Genomic DNA, 13,951 nt, shown 5'->3' with positions numbered 1-13,951 from the left:
TCTTGCTTGCTGGTTCCCCATAATGGGCATCTGGCCGACCCATAGCTGTCAACCTTCCCTTTTTTTGCGGGGAAATTCCCTTATTCCAGCGCCGTTTCCCGCTGCTATCCTGGATAATTAGATACCCCGTAGGTTGTCCCCAGGACAGGTGAGGCTGCTGATTCCTTATCTTCGAGGCTGCTGATCCCTTATTTTCAAATCTGAAAGTTGACAGCTATGGGTCGACCACCGTGAGGCTGAAACCAACAGGAGGCTGGAACGAGAGACGGGCCACTGGCCTCATCCCGCAGAGCTCTTCTTACGTCGACAAGGAGGGGCCTCTGAGCATGTGCAAAGTGTTTCCCTCTTGAATGGACCCGAGCATGCGCAGAAGGCGCTTCCCCGCGCCCCCCTTTGAGGAACTCCAGGCAGCTCGGCTGGGGCGTGAGCCCCGGCACCTCTTTCCACCCGCGGCCGCCGAAGAGTAACGGTCGACGGGGCGGGGCAGGCTCACCTGCCCAGGTGAGTCGCTGGAAGGCCGCACGACTTACCTGAACTACCTCAGCCAAGCCGCCTTCAACGGCTGCTGCTCGCCTTCCTCGTACCACCCCTCCTCCTCCTCCTCCTCCTGCTGTGGTAAAGGCCGCCCCGCGCAGGGCACCCTGGGAAACGCAGTCCTCCTCTCCTCCGCGCGGCGCGGCGGCCTCCGAGGTCGTCTGCCTGCCCAGCACTACAATACCCAGCGTGGATCGCGCGCGAAGACGCGCATAAACGCACCATCCCCGCCTCTTAGGCCGACGTGCGCGCCGGGCACCGGAGAGAGACCGGAAATGGAAAGGCTGGAGGACCCAAGATGGCGGCGCTCGCCTCTCGCGCGACTTCCGGCTTCCGGGCATAGAGTTGGGTCTTCCTTCGTCCGTGTGGTTGCCGGAGCCTGGAGTCGCCGGGGTCGCGGGGCCTGAGAGGGAGCCTGGCGGGGCCAGGGAGGCGGAATCTGCGCGAGGCCTACCGTCGTCGAGCTTCCGTAGCGGGGCGGGACGTCCAAAGCGTTGCGCCTTTCGTCATTCCAGCCCCCCTTGCGAGCAACCCTGCGAGGTAGGCCACCTGGGGGGGGGGGTTGCCGGGTCTCTCTCGGGGAGGTTTTGGCACAGCCTGACCCCCTCCTTTGGTAGTCCTCACAGAACTCTAGCCCAATGGGTGCCATGAATTTGAATTGATTTTTGTTTAACCAATGCAAAATTATAACAAAAATTACAAACATTGAATCCAAAATAATACCATACAAACAAGAAAAAAAGAAAAGAAAACAGAACACGAAAAAAGAAAACAAAAAAAGAACAAAACACACGCCTACAAATAAAATCATATCATCATTCTAATCTAGTCATTAAATACATATACACATATGGACTTCCTTCCTTTGTTCTAAGACCTCAAAGTTTTTGCTCTTACTAAATTGTTGTGTCTAATGTAGATTACTTCCATCATTGTACTTTTTTACACCATTTTTCTTTTTCTTTAACCCTGTAAAGCAAAAATAAAAATAATAATTTGATTTGATTTTGAATTGATTTTAAAATGAATTGATTTTAGAATGTTGTGTTACCTTTATTGTTAGCCGCTCTGAGCCCGGCTTCGGCTAGGGAGGGCGGGATATAAAGAAAAGTTTATTTTTATTATTATTATTGGCAGGGGCGGGGCCTGGTGAGGGAAGAGCGCAGCTGTCGCAGGACCAGCTCAGGGATGGATCCTCTGTCTCCAAAAGTTTTCAGTCTAGGAAGACAACCATACACAACATAATCACTTCAGGGGAGGGTTTAGATTCTGCTCTCCAGGACGGCGCCCCAAAGAAAAGAAAAATGAATAAAGCAAAGCAACCGATTTTAAAGAATTTGCCACACTTTAAAGATTAAAGTCTGTGTGTGTGTGTAGATAGATAGTTTATTACAGTCAAAGACCAGCTTATAAAACACATTGGGGGGTGCAATCCCAGAAGGAAAACAAACATTTAAAACAATGTACAACAATAAATTTATAAATGCGATAAGCATTTAAAACTTTAAGATAAGCTACTGCAGAGAGATGACCCAGAGTCACCCATGGAACCAAGTTTGGGGATTTTCTTAACTAACTAGTTTGGGTTGGGGGATGGTCTGTGCCTACAGATCTGTACACAGAATCTGGCGACCATCCGGGTTGTCTTATGATCTTTGCCTAATAGGAAAAGGATGTGTGTATATGTATGTATTTTTTCCCTGTTTGAAAGGTCCCCCCCCCAAAAAAAAGGAAGGTGTTTTTTCCCCTTTTAGCCTGCTTTGCTCGTGTGACACAAGGGAATGGTGTCTTGCTCTGCTTACATACCTACTGAATGTTGCAGCAGCAGCAGGAGGCCCTGGAGAGGGTCAAGAGGTGGCTGGGAGTGCTGTGGTTACTGTGGGCTCCACGTTAGGGGCCACAAAGCAGGGGTGAGGAAAGCTTTGCTTGCTTCATTTCTACAGTCAGGTTGCCGTTAACGGCAGAGGAGCAAAACCAGTAAAAGAAAGGTGGCAACGCTGGCTACTCCAGTGAATTGTTTCCTCGGAGCAGAGGCTGTAATTGTGGGGTTTGCGCCCATTGAAAGAGTGGAATAATGGCTGCCTTGCCTTAAGTGATCTATTGAATAACTTCTAGGGGCTGGTCTTTAATACTGTGGTCTTATTTCTAACCCTTTGTAGCCTTAACTAACCCACCTTTGCGGCAGCGAGGTGTGCCTGGTTGATAACAAAGAGGGAATTGCTGGGCAGCTGAGAAGATCTTGCTTTGGGCAAGCATCTGCCATCAGGTTTTCCTACTACCTGTCAAGCTGAAGATGTGCTGAGGCCCAAGGGACCTCTTCATTCTGCAGCAATGGATGAGGAGAGTTTGGAAGCCGCAATCCAGACCTATAAGGCCCAGCTGCAGCAAGTGGAGCTGGCTTTGGGAGCTGTGCCGGACCCAACACAGGAACCCGACCTGATCCAGCTGCAGGCGGATTTAAAGCAGCTGATAGAACTGACAGAATCCAGCCTGGTTTCTGTGAAAAAGAGCAGGCTCTGTGCAACTTTGGACCCAGAGACGCTTTCCACATCTTCATCCAATCCTCTCCAGCCAGACAGGCCACTGAGCACAGATGATGAATATGCCGCTTTTAAGGAAGCCATTTCTGAAATGGGTGGAGAGGATGAGTCCCCGGACGCTCAAGATGTGAAGCAAGAAGGAGAGGAGGAGGAGGAAGAGGAAGAAGAGGAGGAGGAAGCCAGTGGGATGAAAGTGAAAGCCCCATACTACAGTTCTTGGGGGACCCTTGAGTACCATAATGCCATGATTGTGGGGAGTGAATCTATGGAAGATGGAAGCCGAGGGGTCAGAGTGCTCTATCTCTACCCCACCCACAAATCCTTGAAGCCGTGCCCCTTCTTCCTGGATGACAAGTGTCGGTTTAAAGAGAATTGCCGGTAATTAGGATTCCTCTTGAGTTGGGTAAGGGGTAGGGACAGGGTTCCCAATGGGTCAGGGAAGTCTTAATAATATTCCGCCTCCCCTCCACCAGGGACCTGGATGCTATGCCAAGCTTGCATTCCCCGTACCCACTTTCATGTTGGGCAGCTTTCTCCAACCTGCTGCCCTCTGCACCAGGATTTCCCAAACTTGGATCTCCGGTTCTGGTCTACAACTCCCATCATCCCTAGCTGGCAGTGCCCAGTGGTCAGGAATGATGGGAATTGTAGTCCAGAAACAGATGGAAACCCTGCTCTAGATATCTGGTAGTACAGCTCCCGTGAGCCCCAGCCAGCATGGCCAGCTGTTAGAGAAATGGGGTGTGGAGGCCACAATACTTGGAAGGCGCTGGGGTCCAATTTAGAGCATCTCTGCAGTTTAGTTTTGCAGTATCCTTTGTGCAGCTTGGAAGCATGCAGTTGAGTTGCAGGGAACCTTTCGCCCTCCGACCAGCCCCAGCACAAATGTTCAATGGCCAGGGATGAAGGCAGTTGTAGTTCAGCAACATCTGGTGGGCCAAATGTTTCTCATAGACAGTCCTGAATAAGAATATAAGGAGAGCCCTGCTTGCTCTGACCATCTAGTCTAGCATCCTGTGTGCAGCAGTCCTCTGGTGTTTGTGATTCATTGTCCTTGTGTTGCCCCCCACCTTCCGGCAGATTCTCCCATGGGCAAGTTGTATCTGTGGAGGAGCTGCGCCCCTTTGAGGAGCCCGACCTCAGCAGCCTTGCTGTGGGCTCAGCTTGCCTGGCAAGGCATCAGGATGGGATCTGGTATGCTGCTAAAATCACAGGTGAGTTTGTTTCGCTTTGCACGTTTGCTGTGAGGTTGGAGGGTGGTTTATGCCTATTTCTAACTTGACTTATGGGTGCAGCAGGGGTAGGCAAGATACCTGTCTGGCATGAGTGGACCCTAAGACATACCTGAACAATCAGTGGCCCCTCTGATGCAGGCATTTGCATGATGCACTCTTGCAAAGAAATGCAAACATTAGCTGCCTGAAAACTTTCAGTTACTACGCCACGTGTAGTAACTAAGCTGAGATCTACAACCTCTCCTGGACAATGACAGTTCTCTTTCTCAAGCTCTGGGAGGAAGAGCTTTCATTGCCTACAGACAGCCACCCAATCTTAAACAACTCCTAACCCACAATAATACTACAACCAGACTTAACACGGACACTGGCACCAGAGCCTGCAATAAACCCAGATGCCAACTTTGCTGCCACATATACCCGGACAACACCATTACTGGCCCCAACAATATCACACATGCCATCTCGGGACTATTTAATTGCTCATCGTCTAACATTGTGTATGCCATCAAACGCCAACAGTGTCCTTCAGCTCTCTATATTGTACAAACAGGCCAAACCTTACGCCAAAGAATAAACGGACATAAATCTGACATCAAGAATCACAAAACAGAGAAACCAGTAGGAGAACACTTCAGTCTCCCAGGACATTCTATACAAGATCTCAATGTAGCTGTTTTACTACAAAGGAATTTCAGAAATAGACTGGAAAGAGAAGCTGCTGAATTGCAACTCATTACCAAACTTAAAACTATGGAGAGACCTGGTCTGAACAAAGACATTGGATTCTTATCTCATTATACACAACTAAGCCATTTTTCACCTTCTCACCCCTTGCCTTTTCCTGTAAGACCTATTGCAGTCGTTAAGAGTCGTCAACAGGCTCATCTCAGCTATCTGCCAATCTCCCATTCCCACCACCCTTCTGAGTAATACCCCTCCCCACCTTCTCACTATATAGAAGGATCTGGCAACTTCTGTTTCAGTGTATCTGAAGAAGTGTGCATGCACACGAAAGCTCATACCAAGAACTAACTTAGTTGGTCTTTAAGGTGCTACTGGAAGGATTTTTTTTATTTTGACTATGGCAGACCAACACGGCTACCTATCTGTAATTGCAGCAAAAGGTATTGATCTGAAACATTTTCTTGCACACAGATCTTGCTGAGGAGTTGTGAGGGATGCGTGTCTTGACATTTGAGCTTTATGGGGGGAAACGCTTCTCCTAATTGCACTTGGGTACCCCAGTTGGCGCACTGAATTGCAGCCTAACCATTTCGCTTTCCCTTCCTCAGACATTGACAGCGGTTACTACACAGTGAAATTTGATTCGCTGCTCCTGAAAGAAGCGGTTGTGGAGGGAGACGGCATTATGCCTCCCCTCCGTGGCGAGGAGAGCTCATCCTCATCGGAGTCGGAAGGCGATGAAGTGGATGATGCCGGATATGCCAAAGGTATAAGGCATGGGTAGGCAAACTAAGGCCTGGGGGCCAGATCCAGCCCAATTGCCTTCTAAATCTGGCCCATGGGAATCAGCATTTTTTTACATGAGTAGAACATGTCCTTCTATTTAAAATGCACCTCTGGGTTATTTGTGGGGCCTGCCTTTTGTTTTTACATGAGTAGAATGTGTGCTTTTGTTTAAAATGCAATTCTGGGTTATTTGTGTGGCATAGGAATTCGTTCATTTCCCCAAAAAAAATATAGTCCGGCCCCCCACAAGGTCTGAGGGACAGTAGACTGGCCCCCTGCTGAAAAGGTTTGCTGAACCCTGGTATGAGGTGTGGGCATTCAAGCCTCACAGGGCTTCGGGGGGGGGTGCTTCTCTTTTTGCTCTGAACATCTGCTTTCACTTAGTGTAACTGCACTCTTTAATCTCTCGGGGAAAGGATTATCTCCATCATCTTGAACCCACTATTTGTGGCGGTGTTGAAATGCTGGAGATTCGCGCGCTGTTTTTATCTGCAAAGTGGCTCGCTTTAGTCAAGGTCACCTCGCCCTCAAAAGCAGTAAAGGTTTGTTCCGCGCACATACAAGTCTTTTAAAAAAAAAAGAACCAAAGCAATCGCGGGAGCAAACGGACCCCAGGATATTTGATTCCTCCGGAGTTGTGGCTGTGAAGAAATGGCAATTGGAGTTCAATGACCATTGGAATGTAGTGCCATATCTGCGCTGTAAACTTAGAGGAACTTTAACAATGCATATGCCCCAAAGATACCAGGAAACTGTGGTTTTATGAAGAGGCCAAAAATGCTCTGCCAGCACTCTCATAGAAATAAGTTTGCAAGGGGAAGGAAATATTGTTAAAAGGGGGAATAAAGGAAGCTGCCTTTGTTCCTCTAGCTCAGCGACTCTCTAGGATTTCAGAGTTAAGTGTTTTCCCAGTCTTACTAGGCATTGAACCTGGGATCTGCTGCATGTAAATTGAAGCGTAAGTGACAGGCAGTAATATAAAAGCTGTCTGCAAGCTGGCAGCTGCTTTAAGCGGCCAGAAAGCCAAACCATATACATGTAATCATAAATGCAATTTATGTAAGGAGCTTAAGGTGGAATACATGGTTCTCTTCCCCATTTTATTCCCCAAACAGCCCTGTTGGGTGGGCTGAGAGGATGTGACTGGCCCAAGGTCATCGAGTGAGGTTCGTGGCTGAGGGGGGATTTGAACCCTAGTCTCCCAGGTCCTAATCTGACATCCTCCTTACTTCCCCCCCCCCCCGTCCTGGTTTGATTTATTTATTTTTATAAAATATTTATTAAAGTTTCAGAAAAAGGAATTACATAAAAACAAGAAATACAAAAGTAAAAGATAAAAATACAAGAAAAATACAGAATAAAAAAATAAGTACACTTACAGAAAAGGGGGGGGAATCAACCTTTCCATATCTTACATTCATATCCTTGTTTCCCTGACCTCCTCATACCTCCCTTTTTTGTGTTCCAATTCATTTAATTAATTCAGCAATTTCTTTCCCTCCTTATTATCCTGATCTTTGATCTTAATATATTATAACATTAATTTTTTACCTATTTAGAAATCCAATTTTTCCATATTCTTTTATATCATTACAGCTAGAAACCGCTTAACTTCAATCAAACATCATTCTAACATTCATTAATTTTGCAATACTTTTGTAAATAGTCTTTAAATTTCTTCCAATCTTCTTCCACCGATGCCATCCTCCTTACTACACCACCCTGGCTGGAATGATTAGGGCAGTTAACAAACTCTAGTCCTCAAGGCAGCCAGAAGTTGAGAGAGAAGCCGTGGTTCTTCCTGCTTCCAAGATTCTGCATTAGGCATCCCCCCCTGCTTGGTTTTGCCAGTGCTGCTGCCCTCCCCCACTTAAACCTCCTCTTGTGCCCCCACAGTTATCGACTCCAGCACCCCTGAGAATGGGGAAGGGCCCTCCTCTTGCAGTTCCTCCTTCGGCAGCTGGGAGGCGCATACGCGTGGCATCGGCTCCAAACTCCTTGCTCAGATGGGGTATGAGTTTGGCAAAGGTAAGCATTTGCATGTGCGCAAAAGGTGGTTGTCTCTGCAACTTATCCAAGTAATTTCTCTGCTTGTGCCAATAATAATAATAATACGGTGGTACCTTGGTTTATGAACTTAAACTGTTCTGGAAGTCCGTTCTTAAACCAATTTACAAATGGAACACACTCAACATGTTCTGCTTCCAAGGCAAAGTTCACAAACCAAAACACCTACTTCTGGGTTGGCAGGGTTCTTAATCCAAGTTGTTCATAAACTAAGCTGTGCTTAAACCAAGGTATAATATTAATAGTAGTAATAATTATAGTAATAAATTTTATTACTTATACCCTGCCCATCTGGCCAGGCCTCCCCAGCCACTCTGGGCAGCTCCCAACAGAACACTAAAAGCATGATAAAACATCAAACATTAAAAACTTCCCTAAACAGGGCTGCCTTCAGATGTCTTCTAAAAGTCAGAGAGTTGTTTATTTCCTTGACATCTGGTGGGAGGGTGTTCCACAGGGCGGGCACCACTACTGAGAAGGCCCTCTGCCTAGTTCCCTATAACCTCACTTCTCACAAGGAGGGAACTGCCAGAAGGCCCTCTGAGCCAGACCTCAGCGTCCGGGCTGAACGATGGGGGTGGAGACACTCCTTTAAGTATACTGGGCCGAGGCCATTTAGGGCTTTGAAGATCAGCACCAACACTTTGAATTGTGCTTGGAAACGTACCGTATTTTTCGCCCTATAGGACGCACCTAATTTTTTGGGGAGGGACGCGGGTGGCGCTGTGGGTAAAAGCCTCAGCGCCTAGGGCTTGCCGATCGAAAGGTCGGCGGTTCGAATCCCCGCGGCGGGGTGCGCTCCCGCTGCTCGGTCCCAGCGCCTGCCAACCTAGCAGTTCGAAAGCACCCCCGGGTGCAAGTAGATAAATAGGGACCGCTTACCAGCGGGAAGGTAAACGGCGTTCCGTGTGCTGCGCTGGCTCGCCAGATGCAGCTTTGTCACGCTGGCCACGTGACCCGGAAGTGTCTGCGGACAGCGCTGGCCCCCGGCCTCTTGAGTGAGATGGGCGCACAGACCCCAGAGTCTGTCAAGACTGGCCCGTTCGGGCAGGGGTACCTTTACCTTTACCTTTACTAATTTTTTTTGGGGGGGAAATAAAGGGAAAAAAATTAATTCCCCCCCCCCCAGGCGCTTGCGGGGCTGGTGGCAGGGAGAAGCAGGCTTCTCCCCACTGCCAGCCTCCAAAGGACGGCGGGAGACAGCAGGATGGCGCACTGCGCCTCCCCGCTATCCCCCCAGCTTGTGGGGCTGGCGGTGGGGCTCTGCTGAAGCCTGGAGAGCGAGAGGGGTCGGTGCGCACTGACCCCTCTCACTCTTCAGGCTTCAGCGAAAGCCTGCATTTGCCCCATAGGATGCACACACATTTCCGCTTCATTTTTGGAGGGGAAAAAGTGCCTCCTATAGGGCGAAAAATACGGTACTGGGAGCCAATGTAGGTCTTTCAGGACCGGTGTTACATGGTCTCAGCAACTGCTCCCAGTCACCAGTCTAGCTGCCGCATTCTGGATTAGTTGCAGTTTCCGGGTCACCTTCAAAGGTAGCCCCACGTAGAGCGCATTGCAGTAGTCCAAGCGGGAGATAACCAGAGCATGCACCACTCTGGGGAGACAGTCTGTGGGCAGGGAGGGTCTCAACCTGCGTACCAGATGGAGCTGGTAGACAGCTGCCCTGGACACAGAATTAACCTGCACCTCCATGGACAGCTGTGAGTCCAAAATGACTCCCGGTAGGGACCTCTGATGCAAGCTGATGACCAGGAGTAGCTAATGAGTAGGATGCCTGATGCAAGCTAATGACTTGCTAAAAACCACTGCAACCCATATGACCTGGGTTGCTGTGCGTAATAGAAACCTGGTGGACAAGCAGCGGCAAGGACAGGCCCATCTGCTTCATCCATCCAAGTGTCTCTTACACATGCCAGGTCAAGTCCTCCATCCATGACTCTCCTCCTGCTTCAGGTTTGGGGAAGAATTCGGAGGGCAGAGTGGAGCCGGTCTTAGCAGTCGTGCTGCCCAAAGGCAAGTCCTTGGACGAGTGTGCTGAGATCCTCCAGAAGAAAAGGGAGGGGAAGATTGATCCAGCCAAGCCCAGAAAACGGAGGGCGAAAGGCAACCGAGCCGCCCGGCCTCCCCGGCAGGGCCCAAAGCCCTCCCGAAATGTCTTTGACTTCCTGAATGAGAAGCTTCGGAGCCAGGACCTCAGTGAGCAGGAGGCAGGGCTTGCACCCCTAGAGAGGAGCGGCAAGGAGATGTACCACGCCAGCAAGAGCACGAAGAAGGCTCTGAGCGTCCGCCTCTTCCAGACGGTGGAGAAAATAGACCAAACCCAGAAGGACATCCGCGGGATCCAGGAAGCCCTGGCACGCAACATCGGGAGGTAATGAGACCTTTCGATTCTGCTTGTGGTATCTGATCTAGAATGGAGGCCGTGGGTTTTGGCTTCCCAGTATTTCTGGCTTAGATGGAAATATTTCAGTAGCGCTGGCTGGGGCTGGTGGGAGTTGTCGTCCAAAACATCCGGAAGAGCTCCAGGCTCTTGCATCACAGAATCATAGAACTATAGAGTTAGAAGGGACCCACAAGGGCCATCTAGTCCAGCCCCCTGCAATGCAGGAATCTCAGCTAAAGCATCCATGACAGATGGCCACCCAACATCTGCTTAGAAACCCCTAAGGCAGGAGAGTCCATATTTCCCCGAGGGAGAGCGTTCCACTGTCAAACAGCTCTTCCTGTCAGAAAGTTCTTCCTGAGGCTTAGTCGGAATCTCCTTTTGTGTAACTTGAAGCCACGGGTTCGAGTCCTACGCCCTATCTGAAGTCCAGGCAGGTTTCCAAAGAGGGAAATCCACATTGGACCAGTGCTTTGTGATGAACTTTCTGCTATGTAAATACTGTACATCCATAATTTGAAGCAAAAATTATATGTCGCTTTTATCGACCTAAAGTCGATACGGTCCCAAGGCAAAAATTGGAAAAGACAAATATAGACCTCCGTCTATTATTTCTCATCAAAACATTATACACTGACACGTCGATACAAGTAAAGGTGGGTCTGGCCATCTCACCACTAGAATTAAGACCATTACTGGAGTCAAACAGGGATGCATTTGGTTAAGAGCGGTAGTCTCGTAATCTGGGGAACCGGGTTCGATTCCCTGCTCCTCCACATGCAGCTGCTGGGTGACCTTGGGCCAGTCACACTTCTCTGAAGTCTCTCAGCCCCACTCACCTCACAGAGTGTTTGTTGTGGGGGAGGAAGGGAAAGGAGAATGTTAGCCGCTTTGAGACTCCTGAAGGGGAGTGAAAGGCGGGATATCAAATCCAAACTCTTCTTCTTCTTCTTCACCTTTCCTGTTTAATTTATATATTAATGACATGGTTAAAGAAATGGAGGGCCTATAGTTTGCCCCTGTCACAATTCTCGACCAAAAACTCTCAGTCTTAATGTGTGCTGATGACCTAGTACTTGTATCTAGAACCCAGGTGAGCCTGAAATTAAGTTCATATTGCACGAGGAATGCTTTATCTACAAACTTGAGATATTTGAAGATGGCTATTATAGCTCCCCTCTTTTCCAGCCTGAATATACCCAGCTCCTTCAACTGTTCCTCATTAGGCTTGGCTTCCAGACCCTTGATTATCTTGGTTGCCCTCCTCTGCCGACCTCCCAGCTTGTCAATATCCTTACATTGTGGTGCCCAGAAATTGGTTTGATGGAGGGATGGAGGGGGATAGAGTAGGCACCTCCCTGTGTATGTTCCTTTTCTCAGGACATCCTTCTAATTCTCTGGGTTTGGGGCTTTCAGGCACACGGTTGCCGCAGCTCAGCTGGAGGAGAAGCTTGCCGGAGCCCACAAGAGACTGAGCGAGCTGCGGGCTCAGGAGGCCAGTCTCCAGCGAGAGCAGAAGAAAGCCAACACGCACAAGAAAATGACTGAGTTCTAGCCTTTCCTCTTCTCTCCCGCCCTTTGTCAGGCCGGGCCATTTTCCCTGGTCTGGAAGCAGCCATGCTGTTCTACAAGTGTGCAAGGAGTTAGACCTTGCTATCTCTTGAGCTGGCAGACAGGCCAGTCCGGCTCTTCCTTCGCCCTGGCTGCACAGCAGGGCTGAAAGGCAGGTGCTGAGAATGAGGTGGGTGGCCCAGAGCCATGGACACCTGAATGCAAAGGTAGCCAGCGTGGGGTATTCTAGGTGTCTCTGGGCTCAAGCTCCTATCATCCCTGACAGGGCCTGATGAGTGTTGGCCACATCACTGCCTCTCTTCTGTTATGCATAATTGGCTTTCTAAAGAGAAAAGCTACAAGGTGATGCACCTACATTGGAGCTGCAGAGAACGTTAATCAGGCATGAGAGTCGCTAGCAGATTCCTGCCCTTCTCCTGGCCGTTTCCTTGTCTGTCTTGAGCTCTCTCCCTCCCAGGATTCCTTGGCAACTTCTTGGTGGTGGGTGATCTCCCCACCCAACTCGCAACAGAGAAAAGCACCACGAGAAGAAGGAAGCGATAAGGTGGATCTCTAGCACCCGTGCGGTCCTCCTGACTTGGTGGAAGGAGCTCCTGCAGTCTCGTGCGCGGCATCCGCACCAATAGTCGGGTGCTAGAAGTGTGGTAGCGTTGCCTCCCTGTGCAACTCCTGGGCAGGGAGGGTTTAACAGCCATGTGAAAAGAAGCTTGGAGGAAGGCTGGCCGTTCTCGCTGGCCCACACGAGCAGCAGTTCAGTTCTTTGAGGATTCTTTGCCTATAGTCCCTGTGCTCTCTCCCATCAAATTGCCAGGAAGGTTGAAGGCAGAATCGCCTCCCGTAGGTTCTCCTTAAATCAGAGATGGGGAACTCTGCGGCCGTCCCATGTTGTTGGGACTCTCGTTCCCATCATCCTTGACCACTGGCTGCGGCTGATGGGAGTTGGAGTCCCAACCACATGGGGACAGCCACGTGCTTTGCGGTCTGAAACGGTGTGCAGAGCTGGTCACATGTGGCCTCCAGGCGCATGCTGAGCCTGCATTGACGCGCTCTCAGATCTAGCCTGAAATCCTACGGACGGGGTGGAGGAAGGAGTGCAAGAGGCTTTCAGGTGACGTCTACCCCCCCCCCCAAACAACAATCATCAGGTGGTGAGTTCTTCTGTGTTCATGCAACCGCCTTCTGAAGCATTTGCCTTCCATCAGAACAGACAGCGGAGCAGAGAAAAGCCGCTATCATTCTTGCTCACTCCTGCAGCCCCACAGGAGAGATAGCATCAGAGAAGTGGGTAAAACTGTTTGGTCTCAGGAAGAATGCTCTGCTGAGGAGAAGAGCAGCGGTGGGTTCTGCGTTTTGGGGCAGGCTTAGACATCTGTGTAGCTTCCTGTGCACGTTTCCTTTCAGGTTTGTAAAGATTATTTTGAGTTAAAAGAACAATTGTCATGCTGACTCCTTTGCTTTCTGGGTCTTGGGAGTTTCCTTTCTGGGTCCTGGGACTTTTTACGTAGCTCAGGTTCTAGTGTGTGCGCTTTTGCATGTATGATAGACGGTGCATCTTCGTTTGCAGTCGGGTTTGCAAAATATAATTTGCCAGCAAGGAAGTGATCTGGTTTTCTTCAGCTGTGCCTGAGCCATCTAACAGAGATAAATCTACCCTGTAAAAAGCACTGGGGGCCAGAAGAAGAGCAGCCACACGGTTTAAATTCCTGTTACATCCCTCCCCCCACACCCTTGAATTCTGTTAGAAAGGCATCTTGTTCTCCTTCCGTTTCCCATTTCTAAAGGAGCAATCTTTGGCGATCACTCATAGCCGAGTAAGATTGTCTTCCATAAACACGGTTTTAACAATGAGCCCGTAAGTGACTGTGGTGGCCAATTCTGGATCCACACGTCCTTCCACAGTGGGGACATTGGTTTCAGGGCGGGAGTTGATCATGGTGTGGATTTGCCAAGCGTGCCTTCCTCTTAGCACATTTCTCCCTTGCGTCATGAATTCGAGCATCTTCAAAGCCCGTGACACCTTTGGTAAAGTAAAGGAGGAATACAGTGGTGCCTCGCAAGACGAAATTAATTCGTTCTGCGAATTTTTTCGTCTTGCGAATTTTTCGTCTTGCGAAGCACGGTTTCCCATAGGGATGCATTGA

At 49.4% G+C, this 13,951-nt stretch overlaps 2 protein-coding genes across 3 annotated transcripts in view; one reads left to right on the top strand and one right to left on the bottom strand.

Moving 5' to 3' along the window:
* ARFRP1 (ARF related protein 1) overlaps positions 1-669 on the bottom strand; it is a 31,455-nt gene extending 30,786 nt beyond the window's left edge. Inside the window, exon 1 of the mRNA XM_082226538.1 lies at positions 531-669. The gene's annotated coding sequence lies outside the window, so the exon portion shown is untranslated. The remainder of the gene's footprint in view (positions 1-530) is intronic.
* Positions 670-831: 162 nt separating this feature from the next.
* Positions 832-13,408, top strand: ZGPAT (zinc finger CCCH-type and G-patch domain containing). Of its 2 annotated transcripts, none has more exons than XM_082226160.1 (7): positions 832-1,074; positions 2,720-3,452; positions 4,155-4,288; positions 5,605-5,763; positions 7,679-7,810; positions 9,809-10,226; positions 11,655-13,408. In XM_082226160.1, the coding sequence occupies exons 2-7, from the start codon at positions 2,866-2,868 to the stop codon at positions 11,791-11,793; spliced, it is 1,569 nt and encodes a 522-aa protein (XP_082082286.1). In that variant the 5' UTR covers positions 832-1,074; positions 2,720-2,865; the 3' UTR covers positions 11,794-13,408. The 2 variants fall into 2 exon arrangements, with proteins under 2 accessions (XP_082082286.1, XP_082082285.1); XM_082226159.1 differs by having other exon boundaries at positions 2,694-3,452.
* The last annotated feature ends 543 nt before the right edge of the window (positions 13,409-13,951 follow it).

The sequence above is a fragment of the Podarcis vaucheri genome (assembly GCF_965113315.1).
Source record: "Podarcis vaucheri genome assembly, chromosome: 6".
NCBI classification, from domain to species: Eukaryota; Metazoa; Chordata; class Lepidosauria; order Squamata; family Lacertidae; genus Podarcis; species Podarcis vaucheri.
This window is presented reverse-complemented; position numbering and strand designations above follow the sequence as displayed.